At 57.7% G+C, this 17,954-nt stretch overlaps 1 protein-coding gene across 4 annotated transcripts in view; it reads right to left on the bottom strand.

Moving 5' to 3' along the window:
- Positions 1 to 7,835: 7,835 nt before the first annotated feature.
- ST8SIA5 (ST8 alpha-N-acetyl-neuraminide alpha-2,8-sialyltransferase 5) overlaps positions 7,836 to 17,954 on the bottom strand; it is a 77,480-nt gene continuing 67,361 nt past the window's right edge. For all 4 annotated transcript variants that reach the window (XM_051851247.3, XM_051851248.3, XM_051851249.3 and 1 more), the window contains one exon: positions 7,836 to 17,947. In XM_051851247.3, the coding sequence (XP_051707207.3) occupies positions 17,479 to 17,947 (469 nt within the window). In that variant the 3' untranslated portion in view covers positions 7,836 to 17,478. The remainder of the gene's footprint in view (positions 17,948 to 17,954) is intronic.

Here is a 17,954-nt window from a genome sequence, read left to right as displayed (position 1 = left end):
ACCAGGTCTGGCATCATCTCCAGCTGTTCCAGAAACCCACCCGCAGCTCACTCTCAGGTGAGGGCCAGACCCTGTGCCCCCTGCCCGATACAGGTCCAGCCCCCAGCAGCCCATCAGAGGCCTTGTGGGGACAGCTGAATGGCTGCCTGGGAGCACAGTCTCACCCCACCGGTGAGCTCTGTGAGAGCAGGGGCCCTGTCCCCCGTTCACTGTGACGTCCCCAACACCTGCAATACGGGGTGGGCTTCGGTCAGTACTTGCTCCGTGAACGTATGCACACACGCATGAACAAACTGCAAGCAGACCTAAGGTGCAGCTGTGAAAACAAGATCTGGAAGGAAGACAGGGTGGGCAGGAGAGACGCGCGGGTGAATGTTCCAGAATGGAAGCCAGTGGAGCACCTTCAGCCCGCAGCAGCCGACGTCTCGAGGGTCTCTGGGAGTGGCCTCGTGGCGCAAACCCCAGACTCCCCTGTGTGGCTACAGGGGTGGAGGCTGTGAAAGGCAGCTTCCCTCGCAGTCCCCAGAGGAGATTGAGACCCCGTGTGCCGCCTGGGAATGCTTGAGTGAGGACCGGGTGGCACCACCTGCCAGCGTGCAGCAGGGGCCCCGCCAGCAGCCCTCACGCTGTGGGACTGGCTGTGGCTCTGGGTGGCAGGTCCAAGCCGACCAGCTGTGCTGAGAAGACCCTAACAGGCCACCCAGCCAGCTCCAGGCTCTGTAGCAACACCCAGATCAGCAGGGCCCCCAGCCTGAGGCAGAACTCGGAAGGGAGGGGAGCTGGCCGGCCACAGCATAAGCCTTTCCCCCGGCTCCTCCCAACTCGCTGCCCTGGCCAGGTCTCCCTGCCCGTAACTCAGCTCACCGAGTGCACCCTGGGAGCCCTGCCCTTACCTCACCTACTATTTCCGGGCTCTTCTTGGTCGAAGTCAGTGTCTCCTGGCCCTGGATCAGACTCTCCCAGCAGGAACCGTCGCAATCTACGTGGTCAACAACCCCTCCTGCCCCCAGCGGATTTTATTTGTACTAACATTTGGTGACCGTGGGCGCCTGCCTAGCCCATCCGGGCGCACTCACTCACCTGGACCAATGGGAAAGCGGACCCCAGCTGCACGCTGGAATATCCTGGTGAGTTTTAAATGCAGGTGTCTGGTCTTTCCCGCCAGAGATTCGGGCGTGCAGCCTGGGAGTTCTCTAAAGTCCAAGGTGATTGGAACCTGCAGCCGCGCGGATGCTGACTGCCTCGCATTTGAGTAGGGGACCGCAGCTTCCCAGGCCTCTCCTGCCCTCTGCGCTTTGCGCCAGAGGAGCCACGGCAGGGCGATTCCGGTGGGAGAAGGCTGATCACCAGACACGGTGGGGAGCATCTGCGCAGCAGACAGCTCGCACCTTCCTGGACAGCTTGGTTCCCGCCCTGCTCTGCGGAACAAAGTCACCCAGGAAAGACCAAACTCACCTCTGCCCGATTCTGCGGACCGACGCCCCTGGCGTCAGCTTCGAGTTTGCACGAGGACTGAAGTTTAACGGTGAGTGACGTGCGCCCTCTGCTGGTGCCATGTGGTTTGACCCCTGGTAATGCGTTCCGCTGGAAGGGGCCTTAAACATTACTAAGACGTTACCTAGGAAAAATCATTTTGCATGAAGATCTGTTCAGAGAAAACCATAAAGGGCTCACTTAAGTAAATTAATAAATGAATAAATCAAAGTATTTACTGCAATTTTTTTTTCAAAAACTAAACATGTTTTTAGAGAAGCCCATAGCGTTAGGATTTAGTACAAAAGCAGACTCCAGAACCATAGCAAATGTTGATAGGGACACAGAGGGTCTGGAGGCCTCGTGCTGCTGCTGGGAGTGTGAAGTGGTATGGCCACTTGGAAGCAGCAGACTCTCATGAAGCTAAGCAAATACCCCCCCCACACACACACACACCTAGAAACTCCACCCAGGAACTTACCGAGAAAGGAGAGTGGATGGTCGCCCAAGATCTGCAGGCGAGAGTTCACAGCCGAGCTGGACACACCCGAGATGTCCATCCACCACCAGTGGACAAGCAAATGGAGGCGCACCTGCCCAGTGGAATACTTCCTGGGACAAAGGAAGGAGGGGTACGCACACCCCCACCTGCGTGAGTCTCCCCGAAGAATCGTGCTAAGGGAAAGAACACAGAAAGAAAACCCACATACTCTGTGACGATGCTTCTGGAACATTCTTGAAAAGATAAAACTATAGAATGGTAAAAGGTAAAGCATACAGCGGTTGCCAGAGGCGAGCCTGGGGGCAGGGGTGGACAACAGGCTCCTCCTGTCTCTGGCCTGCCACCTTTCCAGCCTCACGTGACTGCCCACGTGGGCCCAGCCCAGGGTGCAGCCTCACCACTGACTGGACACCCACCGCAGGTCCGTAGAGTGGGGAGCCTGCAAGGGGCTGCCTGGGGAACAGTCCCCAGGGTGTGTTTTGCAGGCCACCTGCCAGCCCCGGGCAGGGCCAGGGTCTGGATTTGAGGAGAGGTGGGAGGAGGCCTCAGTGGCAGTCAGATACACACACACACACACACACACACACACACCCATCCAGGCTTAGCATGAGGCCCTGCCCTGCCCAGGGTAGTTAGCGGTCCCAAATGATTGTGCCGCCACTGCCACTGGATTCTGCCCGGTCTGTTGTGTACTAGTGAGAACATAAAGGCCAGGCAGGGCGCTGGCTGGGTCCCGACCCTCTGATGACAGGGAAGGGTCCATTTGTTCCATTCGTTCCGCTGGCCACTTGCAGGCCCAGACAGGTGCAAACTGCGCTCAGCGCCTGTCTCCTCCTCCAGACACGTTCTCCTGCGGCTGCACGGCTTGACTCATGTCCCTCCCGGTTCCAAATCCTTCACTCGTGCACCCAGGCCACCGCATCTCCCACCAGCCAGGATTCTGGATGGCAGGCAGCAGAAAGCAAGACTACTTTTAAGTAGAAAAAAGCAGATCCATGTAAAAGTCGGCGAGGGAGATCTAAAGGCCCAGGACCCACACACGCTCAGAGGCTGCACCCTGGGGACACGGTCTGGGCAAGGGAGTGGACTCCACCGCCACCCGCCCCTACCCCGGGCCAGGGCGTGCAGGCGGCACCTCCACGCTCCAGCGCCGGCTGCTACTGCACAGGCACAGCTGCTCCCTGGCCCTCTGCTGCCTTCTGCCTGCTCAGTCTGGCTGGCACTTGGGCCCCTGAGGGGCTGAGCCTAGGTCAGTGCACACCCCGGATGCAAAGGAGGCTGGGAAAAGGAGTCACTGCGGTTTCTATTTCAGGACCTCTGCTCTTCTCCAACTCCGGGAGATGATTCGAATGCTGGGTGGCCAGCTCCTCCTGGGAGAACTCCTCCCCCCGTGCAGGTGTTAGACAGGCCCGGTGCTGTCCCTCCACAGCCTCTGTTCACTCTGACACTGGACCTGCTGCATGCATTTCTGCATCAGCCACGCACAGAGATCCCTGGGGCATAAGCGACGCTTCTCGCGTGTCTCAGGCTGGGCTGGGTGACGCATCTGTGCAGGGCTCAGCCGGCGGCTGGGCATCAGGCTACAGGGCCGGCTGACCTTTGCTGGGGCCGCTCTGCTCTGCATGGATCAGTTATGGGCCAGGCTGAAGGAGCAGCAGCCGCCCAGGGAAAGTGCCCCCTCGTGGCCGTGGCCGTGGCCGTGGCTGTGGTCGTGGCCGAACGAGGGGCAAGAAACCTTGCCTCAGGCACCTTGACTTGCTCCACTTCTGCTAACATTTTTGGCCAAACAAAGCAGCAGCAGCAGCCAAGCCCGGCGTCCAGAACCAGGAAGGCTTTTGCAGGAGGCTCTGTAGAGCGACATGAGAAAGGTGTCTTCTCTCCGCAGACGGCAGTTCCTCCCAGGAAGCCCTGTGTGCCCCAGGGCCTAGCAGAGGGCTGCGGTTCTCAGGCAGCAGTAAGTGGCCACGTGGGCAGCGCGTCTAAGCGTGGGGCCCCGCAGCTCCTGCTGCACCTGTGGCTCCCGCTCACCCTGTGTCCCTGAACCGACTGCTCTGCTCTCTCGGAATGCGCCATCTCCCACTCCAGGAGCCAAGGGTATGCAGTTACGAAGTTGAGGGTTTTCCTGTTTTCACAGACATGTTTATTCCCACAGGCACCAGGGGGCAGACCCTGGTGCCGTCTCCGCCCACTTGGAGTACAGGGAGAGCAGGCCCCAGCCACCACTACCCCTGCACCTCACCCTGCTCAGAGCAGCCAGAGGGATTCCAGTCAAAACTGGGTTCAATGCCGCCTTATAGCCCCAGTGGCTTCATGCCCGTGGGACAAAATCCTGACCCTTTGCTACAGGCCTGCAGACTCTCTTGTCTACATCCCCCTCCCCCCTCACTCCCCATTCACCAACCACTCTGGCTCCATCCATCCCATTTCCACCAGGCCCACACCTCTTCCTGAGTAGCCTAAATGTCCCCATCAAAAATACACCCAGCTGGGGCTGGCGTAGTAGCAGAGTTCACCAGCATCTCATATAGGCACCAGTTAGAGTCCCGGCCGCTCCACTTCTGATCCAGCTCCCTGCTAATGCACCTGGGACAGCAGTGGAAGATGGCCCAAGTGTTTGGGTCCCTGCCACCCATGTGGGAGACCTCGATGATGCTCCTGGCCCAGCCTCCATCATTATGGTCATTTGGAGAATGAACCAGGGGATGGAGGACCTCTCTCTCTCTCTCTCTCTCTCTCACGCTCTCTCTAATTATTTCAAATAAATAAATCTTTTGAAAAACACCCATACCCCACGCCCCTAACCATCCCAATGGGCAAACACGTAGACCACATGTTTGAGACAGACCCCTCACTCCTGGGGCGGGGGGTGGTGGTGGTGGCTACCTCGGTCCTCACCTCCCAAGTGTCTCAGGGTGTTGACGCCCCCTACAGGCTGCCCTGCGACTCTCTCCCGCCTCCCTGCATTCCTGCCACAATCACTCTTCCAGAAAACCAACACAGACACTCTCTTCCCTCTGCCCATCCCCTGGAAAACAAATTCCCAATCGCTGAGCCCTGTTTAGGTCCTACCCTGCCCCCTGTCTCCGTTCCCAGCATCCTACTCCACCCCGTCTGACCCCGCTCCCAAAACGCTTCCATTCTGTTGTTCCTTTTCTCTGCCTCACAAGTTCCAACGTGCAGCCCAGGACCTGGTCACCAGACACTGCTGTGAAACCTTCCGCACGTCCCCGGGGACCCTGCCACTCGCTCGTTCCTGGCTTTCCACGCACCACTCTGGCTGTGCCGGCTCTGTGTAAGCTCCATTACTGTTGCTCGGTGGGCACGATCCTCCCCTGCTCACCAGATGAAATCTGGGTCACACCTGTGACTCCCTGGTCCCTGCATGGCGATTTAAAAGTGTGGCAGACACTGTGCGTGGAGAGCTCGCCACTGGGTCATTGCACGTGCATAACCTACCGTAGGGGCCCGGACTGCTGCCGTGGGGAAGGGGTGGCTGCTCCTACCCACCAGAGGACGCCAGGTGCTCCTGTGGGCCCCCCAGATGAGCCACACTAACTCCTCGGTGGGGACACCTGTGGGCTCCCTCCATCCAGGCTCCCGGACGTGAGCCGGGCCTCCCTGCCAGACCTGCTGCTCCGCATCCCACCTCAGCCCCTGCCCCAGCTGCTCACCCCTGAGTCACCCCCGCCAAGGTCACCCCCACCCTGGCAGGTCACCCTCTTCAGCAAAATCCCTTTGAAAGTGACCCCTCCTGGACCCTTCCACTCCCCCCAACCAGGACTCACCCCCTTTGACCTCTGTCCCCAGCTCTGCTGCCTGGGCTGCGCGGTGCCCCTCAGGCAACAGTGGGGCCCTGGGCTCTGGGACTCCACTGCGGGGGATCCAAGGCCCCTGGGGAATCCCTCTCACTAGGTCTGGAGTCAGGAGGTGCACTGAAGCCCACCCCTCCTCCTTGGGGGTGGGACTCCTAGCACAGTTCTCCCTGTGGAGTGCTTTTTTGGAAAAAAAAAAAATCAAGGATGTTGGGGCGGGCATTTGGCAACAGCAGTTAGGTTTCTGCTCGAGATACCTGGAGCCCATATCACCTGGCTGGAGTCCTGGCTCCTCTGTGTCCCTGCTAACATACGCCCTGGGACGTAGCAGGTGATGGCCCCTCACGTGGGAGACCGACATGGAGTTCCCACCTCCTGGCTTTGGCCTGGCCTAGCCCTGGCTGTTGTGGGCATTTGAGGAGTGAACCAGTGGCTGGAAGATTCTCTCTCTCTCTCGTCTCTGTGTCTGCCTCTGTGTGTGTTATTTGCTTTTCAAATGAAATGAAAATATTTTTTACAAAAATCAATAATCCTATCCATTCTCCGTTATCCCTTTTATATTGCTGATGCACGAGAAGGACCCAAAGACAGAGCAACTGGCCTTCAACTATTTACCTGCGACTTTTGTACCTGGTCTAGGGCCTCCTTTGGGACGCAAGGTCCATGGAAGCATGGTGCCTTGGTTAAGACTTCCAAACCCCTGTCCTGTTGTACCTGCTGATCCTCCTGCGGCAGGCAGTCCGGTCTCAGGCGCCTGTGCCTTGGCTAAGGAAGTGCTGTCCTTGACACGCCCTTGCCTCCCTCCTGCCCCCCCTCCCCGCACCCAGCACAGATCTGTTGATTTCATCTGCTTGTTCCAGTGATCTCCTCGAAGCCCTCAGCTCTGGCTCCTTCCCTCGATCCTCCCACCGCCCTTCGCCCCAGTCCTCGTCGCCAGCAGCAGCCTGCTTCCTGGTCTCCCTGCCGGCTGTGGGCCCCTGCAGGTCCACCCTCCACTCTGCAGCCAGGGGGAGCCTTTCCACAACCAATCCCACTGTGTTCTCTGGCTCCCGAAGTCAAGGGACTTCTCTTAGAATCAAGGTGGACATGCTTAGCGCGGCCTTCCTCCTGCCCCTCGGCGCCCTGCCTCCGTGCAGCCCCCCAGCTGTATCTCCCTCCATGTCCTCTTGTCCCTGGCAAGAGCCACACTGGCCTTCCTCAGGGTCCCCAGCTCTCTGCTCGGAGGACCCCACCAGCACCACACCACCTACTTACTCTTGCTGGCCACGGGAGGAGCTCTCCATGGTGCTCAGCCTCCAGCCACAGCTGCCTGGCTGAGCCTCCCAGGGTGCCCGTACGCCGGTTTTTAAGGGAACATTCAGCTGTGAGATTTTTCAATCACTTCTGCTTCTCTGGTCGGCCTCCGGGCTACATGAATGCAGCCATTACACCTGCATTTGCTCTCCCTCTCATTCCCGCAGGCTCACAAAATACTTGGCAAATGAACAGAGTGACAAACTGCGTGCACTTGAGAAATCTTTATTGAATAAATAAGCCCTATGGTCCTCTCTCCACGTGCGCCCTGCACAGTCAGCTCAGCATACCACTCCACTTGGTCGTCATCTGGGCTCTGAGTCCTTTCTGTGGGCCCTCTACTCCCCTGGTTAGACGGCCACTCCTGCCACACACACACATACACACACACACACACGACCTCCTGATCCTCCTGTTCCTCCAACATTGCACAAAGATATGCCCAGTGGGGCCTGGGCTCCTTGTAACACCTGGCACCCATCCCCACGTTGGGCTGAGCTGCTGTCAGCCCAGTGCAGCCCAATACACACACACACACACACACACACACACACACTCTCTCTCTCTCATCCATGCTCACACACACACACTCATTCAGGCACCCACACACAGATGTACATTGTGTCATACATGCACTCACAGATACATACACTCACACACATACACGCACTCACACACATACACTGTCCCCTACATACACTCACACACACACACACACACACACACACTCAATGCCAAGGAATCTTTGCCAGATGAACCATTTGATAGGTTTTATTGGGTAGAAACTGAAGGCCTTTCAGACCCAGTGACAGATACAAAGTGCCCTGATGATGTTTGCAGGCCGAGCGTCACCGCCAGCACGTCACCATCTCTACAGCCAGGGCCTCGGGATGCGCAGGAGGCTGCCGGAGCCCCGACTCCCAGCGCAACATTTACACAAAAATGAGCTGGCGGCTGCAGCCCCCTCCCCCTGGCGGGGCGGGGAGAGGCAGCCTCCGACGGCGCAGGAGGGGCTTTCCATGTAGAACCCTGCCAGCGCCATGCGGGGGCGCTGCACGGAACACTGCGCAGTAACAGCTCCCGCAGAGGCCGCCAGGGAGGGAGGGGCCGCCGCGGGCTGAGTCGGTGCCGCGGCCCCTTGGGGACAAACTCCCCCAAGCCTGGACTGAGGCCACTCGCCGGCGCCCGGCTCAGGGCACGGGGACCCCCGGGGCCCCTCTGCTCCTCCCGGGGGGCTGTCTTGGCTTTGAGGAGGAAGTAGCTGAGGATTGACTCCACTGAGCAACGGTTGGACGCTTACTGAGATGAAGCGTTTGTTTAGAAAATATATATATATAGCTATAGACATAAGCACACATTTCACAGTTCAGACAACACAGCGCCTTTCGCGGGGGGGGGGGCAGTCTGGGCTGGGAAGGGACTCTGCAGGTCACCAACCCCTGCCGTAGACTGGGGGAGGCCCGGCTACCCCTGAAAGCGACAGTGAGCGAGGGTCTCTCTCTCAGAAGCTGGCCACTGCACGGGGCAGGGGGACAGAGTGACCAGTAGAAGCTGCCACTTGGGGCTCACCGGCCCCCTCCCAACGGGCCCCGGGGACAGGGGCTGGTGCTGTTTTGTTCTGAGCTACCCTGGGGGAGACCCTGCCAAGTCCAGTCTCCTCTCCACCTGCCCCCTTGGGTGCAGCCACCCAGTGCTGCTGGCCTTGGTCCCCAGACAGCAGTAAACACCAAACAGGCCCCACCCTACCCCCAAACACACAGAGACCTTGCCCAGAACATGAGGCCAGGGCTAAAGCCCAGCCTGGACCACACTCTGGATCAGCCTGACAACCCCGGCGGGAAGGAAGGACCAGGGGAGCTAGAACAGGGCACCCTGGCCACCGGAGGCCTCCACCACCAATCCTCGGTGACCCGAGGGCATGCCACCACCACCTTCTCGGGCCGCCATGCAGTAGGGTCACTGCCATCTGGCCCATCCCTCTTCTCCTCCCCCGGACACAGTGAAGCTCAGTGAGAAGACAGATGGCCGTCTTTCCTATGCAGGAACCATATTCCCAAATGCCCATATTCTCTGCAAAGCCCACCCTGGTCCTGGCTGAGACCCCGCCCTCTCCTCCCTATGCAGTAGGGACACCACAAGCAGAGCCAGAGGTGCGGAGGGAGGGCGCCCGGCCACGCCCCCAGGTGCACTGCAGGGCCCTTGGAGATGGGAAGGCAGAGAGCCGGCACCCGCCTCTGCTCCTTTTCATCCCTAAGCAGGAGGAAATGGCCAATGTCAAGGAGAAAGCCCATGGTCAGAGGAGAGGGTGTGCCCGTGCCACGCTGCCAGACAATGATTTCCCTGCAGCAAACTTCCAGGGAACCAGGGCTTATCTTTTAAGCACCAAGACTTTGACGAATGTGCTTGTGAGTGGGAATAATCCTGGAGTGGACCCGACACGGCCTTGCCCTTTTGGAAGTCGGCACTCGCGAAACGATATGTGTGTGCCCCTGTGCAGGGGGGACGTTGCAGGGGGACCTCAGCCGATGCCTGCACATGGCCACAGACCTCCGGGCATTTTCGGAGAGGATGAGGTTTGGGTCTTTTTCATGCCATCCCAATTGGACAATTAGCTGCCACTTCTTGCTAGATCTAGCACCTGTTAGCATTCTCTTGGTTTGCTGTATTATTAGAGACCAGAAGCGAGTTCACCAGGACTGGGCATGAAAGCGAATGCTGTGAGAGGTTCGCTGTTCGTGAAAATGTTCGGTCTTTGTTGCACAGCTTTACAGCAGCCGGCTCGCCGACTCACCTTCTCCCACCTGGGCGCTGGATGAGCTCGCGGGGAGCAAGGGGTCTTTTACCTCATGCCTGTAAAACAGTCACCGTCTCTTCTCTCCTTTTTTTTTCTTTTTTCTTTTTTTTTTTTTTTTTTTTTGACAGGTAGAGTTATAGAAAGAGAGACAGAGAGACAGAGAGAAAGGTCTTCCTTCCGTTGGTTCACCCCCCAAATTAGCCACTACAGCCGGCACTGTGCTGACCGAAGCCAGGAGCCAGGCACCTCTCCCTGGTCTCCCATGCAGGTGCAGGCGCCCAAGCACTTGGGCCATCCTCCATTGCCCTCCTGGGCTACAGCAGAGAGCTGGACTGGAAGAGGGGCAGCCGGGACTAGAACCAGGTACCCATATGGGATGCCAGCGCCGCAGACGGAGGATTAACCAAGTGAGCTGCGGCGCTGACCCGGTCTCCTCTCTTCTAATAAGTCTTCGAGACCTGTGGGGGTTCGTGCAAGCTTTGTGGCTGAGCATGGAATTCTGAGCTGCCACGGGGCTGAAGTTCCCTCTGAGGATATCTTTGAAGGGAGGAGCAGAGCAATGGAAGGAAAACTGAGGCAGGAACTAAGTAGCTGGTTTCAATCCAAGCCTTTCCCAAAGGAAGGTGGGAAAGGCAGGGCATGAGGAAGTGGGCATGGACTCAGCCCCAGGGCCACAGCAGCCCCCGTCTCCCCAGTGGTGGGGGTAGGGGTCGGGGTGCTTGGGCCAGCATCATCCAGGTGGGCCAGGTAGGTCTCACCCTCGCTAGAGGTACCGTGTGGCACTCAGACCAGTATAAAACAACCTTCCCCTGGGCACCATCACAAAAACACATCCCAATCCCAGACATGCACGAATCCTGCATTCAGGCCCTCCCCGGGCCTCCTAACCCCGGAGAAGGACCCTCTGCTACTTTCACAGATGTCGTCATGTTTGTTCAGACGTTTAAAATGTTCTGAAGAAATGTTTAGTGCCTTGAAGTCTCGGGCCTGAATGCTGATACAGGGGGAGGGGTGGGGGAGGCCCTGAAGCCCCAACCAGGAAGCAGAAGGCAGCGGGGCAGAGCCAGGCCCTCCACGTGCAGTCCCTGGGCCCACGCCGCACCATCGGGACACCTGCTCACAAAGGCTCTGCCGCAGCCACGGCACCAAGCCAGACGCTGCGGCGGGGTGGAGCACTGCCCGACCAGATTGGCAGCACATTAGAAACATCCGGAGTTCGAAAACTGCTAATAACACAGGTGACGTTTGGAACCGGCGGAACCAGAACAGCCCAGGGTGGGGTCCCCTGAGGATCTCTTCAGCTCTTCCGGTGACTCCAGAGTGCAGCCAAGCCGTGGATCCCTGCCCTAAAGCAGGTCGTTCAGGATAACTTGGCAGAACTACTTCCGCAGAGCCTTTCATATAGGGATGCTAGGCCCCACGCCCAGGCTGGCTGGGTCAGGTTCTCCGGGCAGGGGAGGGTGGACACACAGAGCAGGTGACTGTGCCATGCACACAGGGGCTGAGAACCACAACTGCAGGGGCACGGAGCCTTCACCCCAAGCTGAGCAGGCCGTTCGGTTGAAGCTAAGGAGTGACTGTACTGCCAGGGGCACCATCTCCAGACTGCAGAGCGAGTCTCGGGCCTCTGGGTTTTGTGGCCTGAAGCCAAGTCATGGTGAGATGTATTCTCCTTCTTTTTTTCTTTGAAACGAAAATAAATGTTTGCAAATGGGATGCTGCAGAGGGAAGCATCTAAAGACTTCGGAAAGATTGGCAGGACAGCTGGCGAAGTGAGACCAGCCCCGCACTCACCCCGGCAAAGTGTCAAGGTCACAAAAGACTCCAAGGGGCTGCTCCAGGCAACAGTGAAAATCCCGCTACCTGCTACGGGGACACTAAAAACAGTTAGTGCTATTTGGGAACATGCTGTACCAAAGGGATCCTTAATACTTCAGAAGTCTTTGGGGCATTATGCTAAACGCAGTAAGCAGGTCCCCAAAAGACTGATGCCACGTATATGAGGGATTTTAGGGGGTGGAAGTCACAGAGAGGGAGCAAGATGGTGACTGGCAGGGACTGGGGCAGAGGGAACTCAGTGGGTTTGACATTTCAGTGTTGCAACATGAAAACAGTTCTGGAGAGGGCTTGCACAGCAACGTGCAATGTGCACGTGACAAGTTGGTAAATTTTATCACAAGAAAAACAAGAGAGTTAATGCTGAGCAACACATTTTCTAAATCTTATAGCTTCCCAAGCATTTGATTGTTGTTGCTAGTCTAACAGTGCGTTCTATTTTATATTCATAGACAATGCAGAAACTGGGGTCCATGCCAGATCCTGAGTTGCAGCCTTCCGCCAGTCACGCCTGCAGCTGGAATTTTAAACAAGACAGTGTTGCTCACTTGGTGGCAACTGTGCGTCAGGGCCTGGCCAAGGATGCGGACTCCCAGGCACCACCACCTCTGCCCCAGCTTGAGTCCAGACATTTAGCAAGTGCCCAGGTGATTCTGAGAAGGACACACTGCTCTATGAGGATGTCTTGCAGGAAGAAGTCAGCTTCCACAGACTGGCCTCCTGTGATCGCATCCCTAAAGAATAACAGAAGACACAGCCTGGACACAGCCCTTGTCGCCTCTGCTGACCCATCAGCCACAGCTGGTCTCCCCAAGGGGTGCCCCCGCTGCAGGGTTAGGCCAAGATGTGTGTGGAGCTCAAGCCACCACCTTCTCCCCACAAGGCAACAATCCCAAGCTGCTGGCTTTCTCCTGGGCAGACATCCTGCAAAGCTCAGCTCCTATTTCCTCAGCCAAAAAATATAGCATTTTCCTTTCACTTCTGAGACACCATTGATAAATCCCTGTATACTTAGCCCAGCCAGCACCTCCGCCCCAGCAATGCAAGATGCTGACGTCTCTCTCCAGTTCTGTGGCTGGTAGGAAAGGGAAGGAAGGAACGAAAACCTTCCCCTTCTTCTGTTGCCACGAAAGCAAGATGACTGGTTAGCAAGCAAGATGCAGGTGGGCAAGATGATGATAAAGGAGGAAAACAAAGAGGAGACGGCAGAGACTGGGCGCTGCAGCCGGTGAGTGCCCACTGCACAGGCAGTTCAGCCTCCCTGGAACAGAGCCAGCAAAAAAGAGGACTCTCCTTGGGTGACCACTGACCTCATTCCTGTAGCAAACACATGCGGAGTACCTGCCACGTGTGGCTCTGAGCCAGTGCTGGAGGCGCAAGGATGAGCTAGAAACTGCCTTCCCAGGGGAACAGATTCCCCCACCAAGGACATGGGGACGCTTGCGCCACGCGCTCTGAGGACATCCTAATAGGGGTCAGTGCTGGTCACAGCAGCACAGAGGAGGACATGCCCAGCCGAAGGGGGATATAGGGGTTAGAACCTGACATCTGCAAAAAGGGCAAGAGGCAAGTGGGAGCTTGGGGGCTGCTCTAGCCTTTCAATAGCTTGTGCAGAGGCACAGCCTGGAGGAGTCTGGGCGGTGGTTGCAGGTGGCAGGAGCGACTCAGCAAAGGCGAGAGAGCCAGCAGGACACATGTCCTGCATGGCTTGGTAAAGGCTCTGGACTTTATCCTATGGGTAGGCAATGGGCTTCACAAAAGGTGCTTTTTTGGGGAGCAGAATGAGCCCCAAGTTAGGGCAGTGGCAGAGGAGATGCAGGGTGGGAATGAGCTCAGAGAATATGAAAGCATTGAAGCTGGCAAGGTTTGGTGAACACAGGCACACAGAGTGAAGGAGAAGGAAAATGCAAGAGTGACCCAGGTTTTGGGCGGGGGAACCTGCACTTTGTGGGTGTCTAGTTTGTTTAGTTGCTGTTCTAGGCATCGTGCAACACTGTCTCACATAACCCTTACAGGTGGTGAGGCTGGTGTCCTGTCCTCATTTTCCAGATGATGAAGCAGAGGCTCCAAGGCCTTTGGAAGCTCCCCAGGTCACACTACTACGCAGTGGGAGGAGACCCTGAGTCCACATTGTTCTTTTAAGTGTGTACCCCTTGAGGACACATTGAGGTTTGAGAAGCCTGCAGATACAGATGTCCGGAGCTCATGCTTCTAGACTCGAGAGGACCCGCTGGCTGGGAAGGGGTTTGAGGTGCAAGCACAGGAGATGCTTGAGCGATGAGGCCTCTGCAGGGATGCCCTGAGTGGGAGATGAGAACTTTGAGGCAGCTTCAGGAAGGTCAACAGGGAAGCCTGAGAAGGGGCATTCAGAGAGACAGTCGGAGAACGGTTTGTCAGACAGCAGAGAGGTCAACCCTGGGAAGTGGCACACGGGGTCCAGGATGGGGCCTGAGAAGCACCCACTGCCTTAGCAATGAGAATTGCTAGGCTGCCAGCCTTTGGACTCAGAACTGACCACTGTCGTTGTTGTTGACATCATCATCATCACCACCATCTCCTCTCCCAGACAACTGTCCAGGAGCCTGGGCCTCCTAGCACTCAGCAAGGTGAGCGCCTGGGTTTTGGGGGACCCTTCACTTAACATCTATCCCCATACACCCCATAATGAGTAGAGACCACGTTTTGTGCACAGACTGGGCCCAGGATAAATATCTGGCGGATCACCCCCAGCCAGCACTCTGCCCTCCCTCACCTGGTAGGAAGGTGCTGCCCCCAGCCCACCCACACTCTGCAGTCAGGGGCCCTGAGCCCCCCGGCTCTCTGCAGCACAGGTGAGCGGTGGCAGAGTTGCCGCAGTGGCAGTGGTGTTATTGCTGAAATCGCCTCTGAGCGCGCATCTGACCTTGAGCCACCTTCCTCTTTGCTTGACTAAGCACTGAGTCACTTACTTGTTTTGCTGTCCTTCCAGCCTGGACCGGTGGGTTTAACACATACAAAGCAATGGCAGCTGGCTTGTTTGCCGGGAATTGATTTCCCAATAAGAATTCAACTAGAGGTGTGCACCGCACAGTGGGAGGTGACGACAGGACTGTGGAGGAACACGGCACAGGGCTTCCAGTCAGTGCCTGGGTCTCTCTGAGCCCTGGCAACTGTTTCCCTGCAAACAATGGGCTGCAGGAGACAGATGTGGCCTGAAAGCGCCAGCTGAGCCACCAGCTGCCAGGGGCCCTGGGCAAGTCACTGACATTGTCATCTCATCTCCTGAGAAAATGGACTGATGGCTTCAGTGCCCCCTCCAGTACCACTGCGGGTGGTCAGTACTGCTGCAGGGGGCGGGGCTGGAGAGAGGCACCAACAGGCAGAGACTGACAGCCTCCCAGGGCCATCTGCCTCTCACACGCTCCCTCCTGTCCCATTCTGGTGACACTGGCTGGAAAGCTCAGACAGACAGAGGTTTGGAGAACAGACGTTGGGGAATTTTACAGATGGAGTGCAATTGCACTTGTTGATTGCCTGACCATGAACGAGTCCCTGAATCATACTGAGCCTCAGTCTGCTCACCTGTACAACGGGAGCCTCCTCTCCGAAAGGGGTCTTGGGATGGTTACAGGACGTAAGGAAGGGAAAGTGCTCAGCATACAGACTGGCACGGAAGGAATGCATGGCCAACCCCAACTCTTGTGACAGTAAATATAATTTATGGCCTTGATCCGTGTGTCATGAATGAAGTTTTAAAAAGGAGACTGTAGAAGTCTTTCCAAAGCCTCTAGTTACAGAGATGAGAAACTAAGACCCTGAGGGAGAGAAGGGGCTTGCCCTGAGACCCACCACTGTAAGCCTGGCCACGACCACCCTCAGCCAAACTGCCACATGGGACGGACCCCATGGCCCAGACTGAGGCAGACTGCAAGCCCACACCCTCAGCAGTGGGAACCCCGGTGTGCGACTCGCCAAGGCTCCCACCTACCCACAAACACTGCCCCTCCTGGAACAGCAACATGATCAAGAAGTGGGTTCAATTAACCATGAGCAACGGCCAGAAACCTCCGTCAACTGGAATCTGTCCCAGGATTCCCTTCACAGGAGAAACAGGCGGGGACCAGGAAGGTATTCACCATGCACCATACGGGTCCAGGCTTTCCCAGGCTTCCAAGTCCTGGGCCCCCTGCATCTCCTCGGCTGCTGCCCTGTGGTACAGAAAAGCAGTCTGTGAAGGCTCGGAGCAGCCTGAAGTTTTCCAGCCAGAACCAGACCTCAGATTGCAGGTGAACAGCATCCAGACGGCACCGCGCGTGGAGCAGGTGCTCGGTGTAACACAAGCCAGGAGGAAGAGGCCCGGTGAAGACGGGAGCCCTGGAGAGGGAGCCCGGCAGCCCTGCCTCCACTCTCCTGTCTCCTGTCTCAGGCTGAGATGGCAGCACAATCCCTCTGCCTGCTGCATTCCCACAGCTCTCGCTTCTCCTCAGCACCCAGCCTGCGGGCCTGCGAGCTGTTTATGACCTGTCCTCCAGCTGGGTTAGACAAAGCCGATGCCCTCCTTGGCCATCAGGTCTTCCCAAGTTCACGGCCGATGGAAGCAGAACAGGCTCTCCAGAAATGTTCAAGGGAGGGAGGGGGAGGGGAAGGGAAGCAGGTAGGCAGACAGGCAGGTGGGCTGAAGTCCTCCCAGACTTACAGTCTACAAGTCCACAATGCCAAGTTCTAAGGCAGTTCACCAGCAGTGTCAGGCAGGGTCGCAGTCACTGTGGAAACACACAGGGGCAAGCAGAGGGAATGGCTTTCAGATGTGAGATGACCCGTGAGCCCCTCCAGCCCAGGCCCCGTGCAGCGCCGTGAGTGTGGAGGCGGCTGGCGAGCACTACAGGAGGACCTGCCCGCACAGCGGAAGCCTCGGGGGTGCTGGTGTCGGAGACCACGCCGGCGTCCATCTGCTAGCTCCACATGCGACAAGTCAGCTCTTTGCAGCCCGAAGGCTGATGGCTCCCATTCAGAAACACGCTACTGCAAGATTCTGCAGCGTGCACGAACGTCATATAAATAACTCCTGGTTCAAATGGCGCTGCAAACAGGGAGACGGGAGAGCAAGCAAATTGCTAAGCACTTGTTGAGTTGGAAACCTTAGTGCATATGGCTGGATGGGTGTGTGATTCCTTCTCATCCAAACAGCAAGCGCAGGAGCGAACCTGGAGGCACGCGACCGTGCAGGTCTGAGGATGAGCTGGTGGCTGAGCTGGCCTTCTCTCTCAGGGTGTCACTTCCTGAACTCGGGCGGTGGCGTGACTTGGTGAGTAGGTCCCCGCGCGGCCTTGCTGAGCACCTCTATCTTCTGGAATGCTCTGGCCTCTAAGCAATTCCCAGCTGAGTCTTCAGCATAAAACTGGGGAACCCGGAAGTCTGAGGACATTTGGCCCGTGCACCAGCGTCCTGCCTCTCCCTCCACCATTCTCCTTAGGGTCTTCCTTCGGCTGCCACAAGGCCACCGCAGTGTGTGCTCAATCAGATGCTAAAACTGAGTGGAAATGTGCTTTATTCACTTGTGGTCCCCAGGCCCCCTGATCCCAGGGGCGGGGCCCAGCCGCAGGCTCCCCTCCCCTCCCCGGGGCCAGGGGAGGTGCTGCCAAGGCTCCCATGCCCTGCCTCCCAGCCCCAGGCTCCTTGCACCAAGTAGAGCTACGCAGGGAGTGACCGCCGGCACGGGGTCCCCAGCTCCACCAGGAGGCAGAGGAGGTTCGGAGTTCCGGTTGGCGGGGCAGCCCGGTGCGGCCCGGTCAGCAGCAGCTGCAGGTGCCCGTGTGCACGCGGAGGATGCCGCGGCTGTGCAGGTGCAGGAAGTTGAAGATCTCTGAGGGCATGGCGTGGAAGCCGGGGCGGGGCTTGACATTGTCATAGTAGTGGTGGGTGATGTAGAGCCCCGAGGGGTTCATGGGAAAGGCCCAGAAGCCGAACAGGTGCACCTCCTCGCACAGCTCGAGTGCCGCCGTCACCAGGATGAGGCCGGTGCTGATGCGCTTGGCGCGCACGCCCAGGCTGAGCCAGTAGCGCGACACGTTGAGCAGGTACTGCGGGTGGAAGTAGTAGACAGCCTGCGGCGACTCGAAGTCGTCCAGCACGTATTTGACGCGGATGGACACGTCGGTGTTGCGCGTGTTGTAGAAGGCCGGCAGCAGCACCGACGCGTTCTCGTACACCTGCAGCACACGGTAGAAGGGCCGCCGCCACTTCTCCAGCTTGTGGAACCTGCACG

This window comes from Oryctolagus cuniculus, chromosome 10 (assembly GCF_051225735.1).
Source record: "Oryctolagus cuniculus isolate XC-2025 breed Fujian yellow rabbit chromosome 10, ASM5122573v1, whole genome shotgun sequence".
NCBI classification, from domain to species: domain Eukaryota; kingdom Metazoa; phylum Chordata; class Mammalia; order Lagomorpha; family Leporidae; genus Oryctolagus; species Oryctolagus cuniculus.
This window is presented reverse-complemented; position numbering and strand designations above follow the sequence as displayed.